Genomic DNA, 12,277 nt, shown 5'->3' with positions numbered 1-12,277 from the left:
CTGTAGCACGTGGCTGGCGCCGTGAGATTCTGAGCGGTTTGCAAGGCGGGGATCAGCGCAGAGGCCGTGGGATCGCCGCGGGTGGGTCCGTCTCTGTGTCGCTCCTGTCCCCGCGCAGAGCAGACGGCCCCTGGTGGCGCTGGAGATCGTGTTTCTCTCATGGACTACCGGCGGCTGCTGATGAGCCGGGTGGTCCCCGGGCAGTTTGACGATGCGGATTCCTCCGACAGGTAGACCTCCGTAGGGCACACCGACTCTGTTGGGATTCTGCTCTCTCCATCTCTGCCCTCCTCTTTTGGGGAGGTGACACTTGCTCGTGGTTTAGAGGGAGACTAATGGGTCACCATCCAGAGTCTCTCTTGGTAACCTTTTGCTTCTCTTTGCATCCCAGCCGGGTCGTTCATCAACGGAAGCTGCTTGTCAAGGGAGTCTACGGTTCCCAGGTCTGTTAGCGTCACTGAGAGGCAGAGTTGGGGTTAGCGATTGGCAAACAGATTTTTGCATTTTAACCGCATCCAGCGTTCAACAAATACTGAGCACTGTGTGCCACGTTCTGTCCTCGGTGCTGGAGATAGGGATGAACAAGACAAATCAAGTCCCTGCTGTCATAGAGCTTTATCTTCTGCTTGGAAGGGAGCATACCATTTAAAAATCAGATAATGATGTATACTATGCAGATAATTAAAATAGGTTGACATGCTAAGTCCTGACTGGTCAGAGAAAGGTTAAGTCCAGATTTGAACGACAAGGAGCAAATCTCTTGAAGAGCATGGGTAACAGCATTTCAGGCAGAAGGGATAACAAATCCAAAGGCCTGGAGGTGGAATTCTTTATGGCTGTGACAGGAAGATGATGAAGAAGCCAGTGTCCTTAGAGCACCATGGAGGTAGTGAGAAGATAGATCGGTGATGATAGAGTAGTGAGAAGGGGCTAGGTTCACGTAGAACCCTACACTAAGGGATTGTAAGGAGCTGAGGTATTATTTTAGTCTTACAGAAAGCCACAGGAAGGATTTAGCAGAATGATGTCCATTTGATTTGTGATTTAAATAAGTCAGTCTTTTATGTAGACGATGAGCATGGATAGGAAGAATGGAACAGACCAGTTCAGAAGTAATAATCAGGTTCAACGATGGTGGGAACTAGACCTCAAGTCCTAGAAATATGTTTGGGAGGTAGAAGTGGCAGGATTTGGTGATAGATTGGATGTGGAGAATCTGAGGAAAGTAAAATGAAGGATAACTTCTACCTGAAAGCAAAATGAAAGAGTTATTTCGGAATTCCAAGAAAATGGTTTGTAATTTATGTGTACAGTAAGGATTCATTACATGTAGATATTATTAATCAGGTGGGATATTTTCAGTGAATCTATGTTGACCACTTTTTTTTGGAGTCTCACTCTGTCGCTCAGGCTGGAGTATAGTGGCACCATCATAGCTACCACAGCTTCGACCTGCTGGGCTTAGGTGAACCTTCCACCTCAGCCTTACAAGTAGCTTGAACCACAGGCACATGCCACCATGCCTCACTAATTTTTTGATTTACTGTAGAGATGAGGTCTCACCATGTTGCCCGGGCTGATCTCAAACTCCTGGGCTCAGGCAGTCCTTTCGCCTCTGCCTCCCAAAGTGCTGGGATTACAGGCATAAGCCTCCATGCCTGGCCGACCACTTTCTATATGTTAGGTAAATATCATCCTGAATAATAGAGCTTGCACTCTGTTAGGGGAAACTATGTTAAATAATTAGGCAAATCATTCGTATTAGAATTGATAAGTAGTACAAATGAGAAATGGGTGAAGAATAAGGAAGACTTTCCTGAGCAAGTAATAAACCGATACCTGAGGGATGAATAGGGGTTAAGCAGAGAAATGTGAAGGACATTCCGGTCACAGAGCGGCATACAAAAAGCCTTAGGGAAGAAGTTAAGCAGCATGAAGAAACAGCCAGTGTAGCTGGTTATGAGTTAATGGTAATGAGAATGTACTAATTTAGCCATCCACCATAGGATATTGTGAGGATAAACTAGTGGCTCTCCAATGGGGGGCAATTCTGCCATTCCCACTTCCACTCAGGGGGCTGTTGGCAATTTCCGTAGGCAATTTTGTCACAACTGGGTGTGGTAGTATGCTAGTGGCATCTGAGGTAAAGGCCGGAGATGGTAATAAACGTCCTACAATGCAGAAGACTGTCTCCTACAACAAAGAATTATATGGATGAACTTGAGAAGCCTTTGTGCAAAGTTTTAACTTTAACATGCCACTCTACATTATTGGTAATAGTAGGATCAATTTATGGAGTATATTTATGAAGTCCTAGTAAGTAGCAGGCATTTAGTGATTATTTGCTCTCTTCCTACTTGCGTCCATGGGGATTTGGAGCCCTCTGAGCCATGGCTAATTAATAGGGATTGAGGCTGGTGTAGTGATTCACACCTACAATCCTAGCACTTTGAGAGGCTTAGGCAAGAGAAATGCTTGAGCCCAGGTGTTCATGACCAGCCTGGGCAATATTGCAAGACCTTGTCTCTGCAAAATAAATTTTAAAAAATTAACTGGGTTGATGGTGTGCACCTGTAGTCCTAGGTATTCTGAAGGCTGATGCAGAAGGATCACCAAGGCTGCAGTAAACCATGATCTTGCCACTGCCCTCCACCCTGGGTGACAGGGAAACCCCGACTCAAAAATTGGGTTTTACACCTGAATTTTCTTAAATTCATGTCTGACTTTTTAAGCTGATAGTGCATATTAGCAGTTGTTTTATATGGTTTCTGTCCTTATTCTCAATATGCGAGGTCAAAACTGGTAGTACCCCTGTTGAATGTGGCCTACAGACATGTTTTGTTATGCAGTGTTTTATAAAAATTGAATATGCCAAGTAAGTGGAAGATTTTCTATAAAAATACAGATTTCTGGCTTCTCTTTAAAAACTAAGATCTGGTAACAATAGGCCTGAATTCTCATATGGCAAAACAGACACACAAACCAAAAACCCAGCCTTACTAGTTGTGCTCCCTTTGCCCTGGACCTCTTCCCCCAGTTTGCTAGTCCCTACTTCTTTTATCTTATACCAGCCTCCTTCACTCGTTCATAGTGTTTGGCCCCTGTATTCACCACTTCTTCCTCATGAACAAGAGTACTAGCAGCAGGTTTTATTTTTGAGTTGGAGTCTCACTCTGTCACCCAAGCCGAAGTTCAGCGGCACGCTCATGGCCACCACAGCCTTGACCTGCTGGGCTCAGATGATCCTTATGCCTCAGCCTTCCAAGCAGCTGGAACTACAGACATGCACCACCACACCCGGCTAATTTTCGGATTTATCGTAGAGATGAGGTTTCGCCTGGTTTCCCAGGCTGGTCTCAAACCCATAGGCTCAGGCAATCCTCTCAACTTGCCCTTCCAAAGTGCTGGGATTATAGGCATGAACCACCACACCCAGCCTAGCAGAGTTCTTTAACGCAAATTTTGATGCAGCTTCTTTTGTTGCAAAGTAGTGAGTTCAAAGCAAGGCTGCCTAGACTTACTTATTCTCAATTTTTGTCAAAACTTTTTCTCCCCGCCTCGTAAATTTTCCTCTATTATTATTATTATTATTTTTGAGTCGGTGTCTCACTTTGTCATCCAGGCTGGAGTGCAGTAGCATACTCACGGCCACCGCAGCCTCAACCTGCTGGGCTGAGGCGATCCTTCTGCCTCAGCATTCTAAACAGCTGGAACTACAGGTGTGCGCCACCACACCCAAGCCAATTTTTTTATTTACTGCAGAGATAAGGTCTCACCAAGTTGCCCAGGCTGGTCTCGAATTCCTGGACTCAGGCAGTCCTCTCGCCTCAGCCTCCCAAAGTGCTGAGATTACAGGCTTGAGCCACCGCATCTGGCGAATTTTACTTTTAGAGGCAGGGGTCTTGTTCTGTTGCCCAGGCTGGAGTGCAGTGGTATAATCAGAGCAAACTTCAAGCTCAAACTCCTGAGTTCAAGCACTCTTCTTGCATCAGCTTCCCAAGTAGCTGGGAGTACAGGTGAGCGACAACATGCCTTGTTAATTAAAACACATTTTTTTTTAGAGATGGTCGCATAGTGTTGCCCAGGCTGGTCTCAAACTCCTGGCCTCAAGTGGTCCTCCCACTTCAGCCTCCCAGGTAGTTGGAATTACAGGCATGAGCCACCAGCTTTTTTTCTGCTCTTTTATAGTGGCTCTGTGAATGGTTTTCCTAGAATCAAGTCTGTTGTACTGGTCAGTCAGTTTATTCAGCAGAGAAGATAACAATGTAAATTTTAACTTCAGCAAGGCAGAAGCAAATTTAGTACAGTCCTAATGGGATTTGGGCAAGGCGAATAAGCAAACAACTGCGACAAAACTGAAAAACAGAAGAACTTGGTACTAAAAAGATTAAGCTTATTGGGAGACATGTTTTTTTAAGGAAACCTTTTAGATTTATCAATATAAATTAATCTGTTGTGTCATAATTAATATGTGAGTTCAGTTAGGGTGTGTGTAAATATGCCAAAACATTATTATTTCTAGTGAAAACAAAGACTTGAGTACAATTAAAGAGGAAGATGACATCCTGTTTGAAGACCTTCAAGATAATATGAATGAGAAGAAGGGTGAAGATGAGATGGAGGAAGAGGAGGATTATGATGATGATGATGATTGGGACTGGGATGAAGGAGTTGGAAAACTCACCAAGGGTTATACCTGGACTGGAGGAAGTAACCCACAGGTATTTTATAAGTGACTCTTCATATCTTTATGTAGTCTGCTTATATATTCCTACCTGTGTCCATGGGGATTTGGAGCCCTCTGGGTTATAGCTAATTAATCAATTGGGATTGAGGCAGGTACAGTGGCTCACGCCTATCATCCTAGCACTTTGGGAGGCCAAGGCAAGAGAATTGCTTGAGCCCAGGAATTCAAGACCAGCCTGGGCAATATAGTGAGACCTCGTCTCTACAATAAATCAAAAAAGTAGCCACACATGGTGGCATGAATGTGTAGTCCCAAATACTTGGAAGGCTGAGGTGGAAAATTTCACCTGAGCCCAGCAGGTCAAGACTGTGGTAGCCATGAGCATACCACTACATTCCAGCCTGAGCAACAGAGTGAGACTTTGACTTAGAAAATAAATAAAATTTAATTTATTGTGAGCCTTATCTCTACAATAAATTTTTAAAAAATTTTTTTGAGTCAGAGTCTCACTCCATCACCCCAGCATCAACCTGCTGGGTGGCTAGAGTGCAGTGGCACACTCACAGCCACCCCAGCATCAACCTGCTGGGCTCTGGTGATCCTTCCGCCTTAGCCTTCCAAGTAACTGGAACTACAGGTGCACATTACCATGCCCGTCTGATTTTTTGATATATTGTAGAGACGAGGTCTTGCCAAGTTGCCCAGGCGGGTCTCAAGCCCGTGGACTCAGGCAGTCCACTCGTGTGGGCCTCCCAGAGTGCTGGGGTTACAGCTGAGCCACTAAGCCCAGCTACAAAAGTTTTTTTTTTAAGTGAAAATATTGTGGTGTTCTATACAAATAAGAAACAACCCAACCTAAGAGTTTCATGCTGAGATAATAGAATTCAGTCAGTGATTGTTATAGGCCCTTTTTATCTGTTCTCTTGCTTATGGATTTGGATATTGTGTCCACTTCTTTCTCTTTTTGCCACTATTCACGTGTGTGCATAGCACCAGTCTTGATTGCTAAGGCTCATACTTTCCCTCTGTTGAGTTATTGGGCCTAAAGTGGAATTATGAACCAGTGTAATACTGGTCTTAGTCCTTTGTTATACACTTTGGGATTAAATGAGCATTCTCATACTTTAAATCTATCAACTAGTCAAATTAGAAAAATACATTCGCTTTTAATTTGTTATTATAGTGTATATATTGTAGAGAAGAAAAATAAATTATGCTGATTATTTGTTCTAGCCAGTAACTTTAACCTTCTTCTATTTCAAATGCCTTAAAAACTTTGTTTTGAGATAATTTAATTAATTCTTACCTTTCCTTAGGTAAGAATTCTTACCTTTCCTGAGCCCAGCAGGTCAAGACTGTGGTAGCCATGAGCATGCCACTACACTCCAGCCTGAGCAACAGAGTGAGACTTTGACTTAGAAAATAAATAAAATTTAATTTATTGTGAGCCTTATCTCTACAATAAATTTTTTTAAAATTTTTTTGAGTCAGAGTCTCACTCCATCACCCAGGCTAGAGTGCAGTGGCACACTCACAGCCACTCTAAGTATTGATACTTTAATAGCTAACTGTGAACTAAGGGAAAAAAGTGTGATGATGAACCTGAGGTTTATATTTACAACTAGCACCTTGGACTCTGGAACTCATTTCTTATAGGTGAATCGACAGACTTCCAACTGCAGTTCGGCTAAAATGTCTACGCCAGTGGACAAGGTCTTACGGAAATTTGAGAATAAAATCAATCTAGGTGAGTTTACAAAAAAATTACCTCACTAGACTATGAGGAAATGCATTAAAAACCATGAAGTGTGATACAGTTTTATTAGCCACTATTATTACATCAAGAAATGAATATATTCAGGTGTTACCGACTCATTAATAATGATTAGAGAAATAAACATTTTAGTGATTTTAAAACATAGCTTCAAGTAAAGGCCCTGAATGATGGCTCACACTGGTAATTCCAAGATTTTAGGAGGCCAATGTAAGAGGATGCTTGAACCAAGGAGTTTGAGACCACCTAGGCAACATAGTAAGACCTCATCTCTCCAAAAAATTTTTTCAAAAATTAGTTGGGTGTAGTGGCTTGTGGCTGTATTCCCAGCTACTTGGGAGACTGAGGCAAGAGGATTGCCTGAACTCAGGACGAGGCTGCAGTGAGCTGTATTATTATACCACTGCTCTCCATCTTGGGCAACAGAGTGAAACCTTGACTCAAAACCCAACAAATGAACATAGCTTTAAGCAAAGACTTTAACTTATGCTTTTTAAAGTTCTCTTTTCTCACCTTTTGTAGGAGTCTGAAGTTACAGATACTCATTCAAGTCATTGTTTTGTATTCGATTTTGTAGTAGGGTCATCTCATAGGTGGTTGAAAATACCAGAGTGCTGAATAAAGTTACATTTTGTTTTACTAGAGACTTCTTATTTTTATGTAGGCGTTAATTAATTAGGTAGCTGTCCAATGCAAGGAATCAGAATGTTGATTTGAATCACCACTTCTTTAGAAATGCAAAGTCAAGCTGGCTCAGTGGCTCAGCCTGTAATCCCGTGCCTTGGGAGGCTGAGGTGAGTGGATTGCCTGGGTAACTTGGTGAGACCTTATCTCTACAATAAATCAAAAAAAATTAGCCGGGTGTGATAGCGCACGCCTGTAGTTCCAGCTACTTGGAAGGCTGAAGCGGAAGGATCACCGGAGCCCAGCAGGTCAAGGCTGTGGTGGCCGAGAGCGGCCACTGCACTCCAGTCTGGGCGACAGAGTGAGACTCCAACTCAAAAAAAATAAATAAATAAATGCAAGGTCATCTTTCTATTCTTATGATCTTTACTTGTTATAAACCTAGCACAATGTCTCTCATATAAGCTGTCAATGCATGCTGAGTTAATAAAAGTATTTTAGGGTCTTTGTTGTCTATCATAAACTTGTAACTTGAAATGAAGCTGAAGTTTTTAGAATGAAACTTGAATTTATGCAGTTACATTATCTATATTGGTCATACAAAATATTAACAAGAGTCTGAAACTGAATATATGTAAATATAGCATTTTTGAGAAATTTCTGCATCTAGAATTCCGTGGCTCAAAATTTACAGCTGTAGTGATGAAGGGACATTTTTTATGAAACATAACTTAACACTTGCTTTTATTTTATTTATTTATTTATTTTTTATTTTTTTGTGTTGGAGTCTCACTCCGTCACCCAGGCTGGAGTATAGTGGCATGCTCATGGTCACCCTGGTGTCAACCTGCTGGGCTTCTGCGATCCTTCTGCCTCAGCCTTCCAAGTAGCCAGAACTACAGGCGCACACCATGCCTGATTAATTTTTTATTTATTGTAGAGACAAGGTCTCGCCAAGTTACCAGGACTGGTCTTGAACCCTCAGGCTAAGGCAATCCATTCTCCTTGGCCTCCCAAAGTGCTGGGATTACAGGCTGAGCCGCCGAGCCTGGCCAGTGCTTGCTTTTAAAAATAAAACATAAAATTTTTTTGTTACTAAAATATATCCTACTATAATAGATTATTGAGAAAATACAGAGGAAAAGGAAGAGGGGAGAAGTGTCCTTTTTAGCAAAACTGTTAATATCCTTTTGTCTTACATATTGTTTACATTGTGGATTTTTTATATTTCTAGATAAACTGAATGTTACTGATTCTGTCATAAATAAGGTCACTGAAAAGAATAGACAAAAGGAAGCAGATATGTAAGTAATATATTAATGATAAAATGTGGAAGATAGGGATTAATTCTAGACTAAGTAGCATCTTGGTCATAATTCTTTTGCAGAAGATGTTTATTTGTGTGCTTAAACTAACATTTTTTGTTTGTTTTTTTAGCTTAAATGCCTTTGTAAATTGAAAATATTAAATGAATCTTCTTAAGAAATACATAGTGAAACTATAATCTTGTGAAATTCACAAATGTGCTCCATGAGGGTAACAGTGTTTGTAGATTTCAGTTTAAAATATGTAAAGATGTTCCTTTTCTAAAATGTATTAAGAATTATTCCCTTCCACAAAGTATTTTTTAAAAATTCAAGACACGACTAAAAAACTAACTAATGATATAAATGAGAACTGCTTCTGTTTACACTTCTGTTCACAAAACCAATTGTTTAAGATATGGCTAGCATATGTACTAATAACTCTAAAGTATTATCACTATATTGAATGAAAATGACACTAAGATCATACAACTAACAGTGTTAGAACTGAAATTAAAAATCAACTTCCTTTTTGATGTATTGCTATGTCTGAGAGATACCAACTTTTTAAGAACCACCGTAGTCATTTGTTATTTCACTAAAGTGTCTGTCTGAATCTTGGTATGTGGTTAAGCCTTTATTAATTTAGGAGAGTGTGCTAGATTGAGTCACCCAGTGTGTGAACTGATGCAAATTAGAGTCTACCTTTAAAGACTGTCTTGAAGTGAGTTAAAAAAAAAAAGGTTGAATCTTTGTGGAAAATAACTAAAGAAAAAGCCTTATAAATGACTTTTCTTCTGTACGAATACAATAATTAAAGATTTGAAGAACAGTACAACAGACTTGATGTTAACTTTTTTTCACTGTAGTTCCCTTTGCCTTCGCTACTTTTTTATTTAATGCTTCTGAAATATGGATAGACTTTTTTTTCTGCCTATGGCACACATACCCCTTTTGCCTTAGAGAACAAAATTGCATATTCAGGGGGAATGAAGAAAGTGTCACTGAGTAAAGACTCCACAATCAGATCATAAAATCTGTTATTAAAGAAACTACCTATTTAGGAATTCTCATGAAATGATGTACATCATTGATGTACAAGGTTTTTATTTTGGCTTCTCACTGAATTTTGTGTCAACTATACTTTCTTGTTTTTGGTTAGGTATCGCATCAAAGATAAGGCAGACCGAGCCACTGTAGAACAGGTACCATTTAAATGTGTTGAAAGCTCTTATTTTGAATTAGCATTTCTTTTCTCTTTGAATTATATCATCCTTCTTGCTCGATGCTAATGTTACCTAAAATTACTCCTATATAAATTAAGCCTCTTTATAGTTTCCAGTTTGCTTTATTAATAATACTATTAGTGATAAGCCTGAGTCATGGTCCTTCTGTGACCCTGTAGAGCCACCATGCAGTGCTGTTCCCTTCTTCTTGGGGGAAGCAGAGAGATGATCAGACCAGGAATCTTTTTAAAGCAAGGTCTGTAAGAATTTTGTGAGCTTTCCCACAAGATAGGTCAGGTATCTGCCACAGAGCAGGGGATGTGGGTATGAGAGACAGAGAGGCTGGTAATGCCTTTAAATTTCTTTGTTTAGAAATTATGCTGGTTTTGTTTTTATTCGAGAATGGGGGGAAATTGGCCCCTAATTTCTCCACATCCAGAGGGATGTGATTGGCTATTAGCACTGGCCCAGATTTTTTGTGATGAATGTGATCAATCGGGTGAGAACACTGCTTTTGCCACCTGCCACTCCTTTCTCCACCATACACATACGCACCAACACATGTTTTAGCATGGTAGCCTCTTCCCCCACAGACCCTTGGTTTAAGACATAAGCACCCCTTCCATCCATCTCCAATCTCCAAGAGTAGCACCTAATCTGAGATCCAGAACCGTTTGCACTATTGAATTCCACCATGAGGCAGAAGCAGAGTCTGGGGTTTGTGTCTTCATTGTCCTCCAATTTATTTTGTGTGATTGAAAGCACACAAAATAATCATACTTGATCTACCTTGGCAGTGAGGCGGCCTTACGTTCCAAAGACCCTAAAATAACAGAGGCAGGGAATCCTTTTTCTCCTTCAGAATTTATGTTGAATGAGAGAGTATATAATTTGACTCTTAAGCTATCTTTTAAAAATATTTACTTGTTTATAAGTTTGTCATTTCTCTTTTCCTATTTTATTCTTAAACCATCTGTATGTTACTCTTTCCTATGCCCTTTACTGGTCTAACTACCAATTTTGCAGACGCACAGGTCTGTACCTGAATCCGTGAACTCAGCCAGCTGCCTTTCCCTCTTTGCTTACCTGTGCAGTGGTGAAAGATTGGAAATTAGTACCTATTCACTCACTTTCCTTTCATCCGTCTGTAGTTGCCATGCTTGTAGTTTGGCTTTTAGTCCTGCAGTCTTCTGAGGTTATTTTGTTTACGTTAACCTAGATTTCTGGCATGAGCTCTGCCACCCCCTTGAAGGACAGACCCTGAAGTATAGTTGAGTTTGGCCAGTTTAGACTCTCACTTCCGGGAGCTGGTGGGACCACCTGAGCCACCAGGGGCTGTTGGCTGGTGAAATTGCATATAGATATTTGGCTGCTTTACTTTCAGACAAGAACAGACTTTAAATTAATTGCCTTTTGTTTATTAAAGAGGACTTTGAAACTCTTTTTACTCAAGGTCAACTCTTAACTTTGGAAAGAGGCCCTTACTCTGATTTACTCATCTATAATGGCAGGGATCTACAGACTCTTGAAAAGGCCAACTGTTAAATATTTTGAGTGTTGCAGCCTACAAATAGTTTCTGTTGATTTTTTTCTTAAGCAATTCTTTAAAAATGTAAAACCCAGTCTTAGTTTACAGACTATAGAAAAACAAGCTGTGGCCTCATCGCATTTAAAGAAGTTAAAAAGAAACAGGTGAAATTATTTTAATAAATTTTATTTACCCAACATATGTAAAAGACTATCATTTTTACCTGTTTCTTTTTTTAACTTTTTTAAATGTGGTGACTAGAAAATGTAATATTACTTATGTCGTTTATATTTCTATTAGCTAACATTGGCCTAGACTCAATTTCTGTTTTCCTCGAACTAGGTAGCTCTTGATTTCCATGGCTAGATGAACTTGTTGGTTTGTTGTTTCTTGCTCCTTTGACCTTTGCCTCATTCATTTAGTCAACCAGGATAGCATAGTACAATTAAGCTCTTCAGTTTAGTAATTGTCATAGAATTTTAGTGAGAAAGATTTGGTGTACTGTCTTTATGAATTTTTTTTTTCATTTTTTAGGTGTTGGATCCCAGAACACGAATGATTTTGTTCAAGATGTTGACTAGAGGAATCATATCAGAGATAAATGGCTGCATTAGTACAGGAAAAGAAGTGAGCTTTTCTTTGGATGACTGAATGTTTTCGTGTTAGTTTTCTTATTTCAGATACCAGATGAAACTAAGGCACTTATTTAGCAAATATATTGTGCCTTTAAAAAGAAAAACAAAACTGTACATAGGATACTTTAATATAGTTTTCCTGAAACTGGCTTTATTAATATTTGTGATTAGATAGGGAGTTGTGCACATAACTGTACCTTTTTTTTTTTTTTTTTGAGACAAGGTCTCTGTTGTCCATGATCACAATTCACTACAGCTTCAAACTCAGGCTCAAGTGGTCTTCCCTCTTCAGTCTCTTGAGTAGCTAGGACTACAGATGTGTACTATCGTTCCTAGCTAATTAAAAAATTGTAGAAACCAGACTCGGTGGCTCAGTCTGTAATCCCGCGCTTTGGGAGGCCAAGGTGAGTGAATTCCCTGAGTCCATGGGTTCGAGACCCGCCTGGGCAACTTGGAGAGACCTTATCTCTACAATAAATCAAAAATTAGCCGGGCATGG

General features: G+C 40.2%; 1 protein-coding gene across 1 annotated transcript; it reads left to right on the top strand.

Moving 5' to 3' along the window:
- LOC103256607 (serine/threonine-protein kinase RIO1-like) lies at positions 1–11,794 on the top strand. The gene is made up of 6 exons (XM_008054434.1): positions 1–230; positions 4,523–4,721; positions 6,344–6,434; positions 8,320–8,389; positions 9,552–9,594; positions 11,678–11,794. Exons 1-6 carry the CDS (start codon positions 160–162, stop codon positions 11,792–11,794), a joined length of 591 nt encoding a protein of 196 aa, XP_008052625.1. The 5' UTR covers positions 1–159.
- The last annotated feature ends 483 nt before the right edge of the window (positions 11,795–12,277 follow it).

This window comes from Carlito syrichta, unplaced genomic scaffold, assembly GCF_000164805.1.
Source record: "Carlito syrichta isolate Samal-C Ts95f unplaced genomic scaffold, Tarsius_syrichta-2.0.1 Scaffold290461, whole genome shotgun sequence".
Taxonomy (NCBI): domain Eukaryota; kingdom Metazoa; phylum Chordata; class Mammalia; order Primates; family Tarsiidae; genus Carlito; species Carlito syrichta.
The sequence above is the reverse complement of the archived record's forward strand: the minus strand, read 5'-3'. Positions and strand labels throughout refer to the sequence as shown.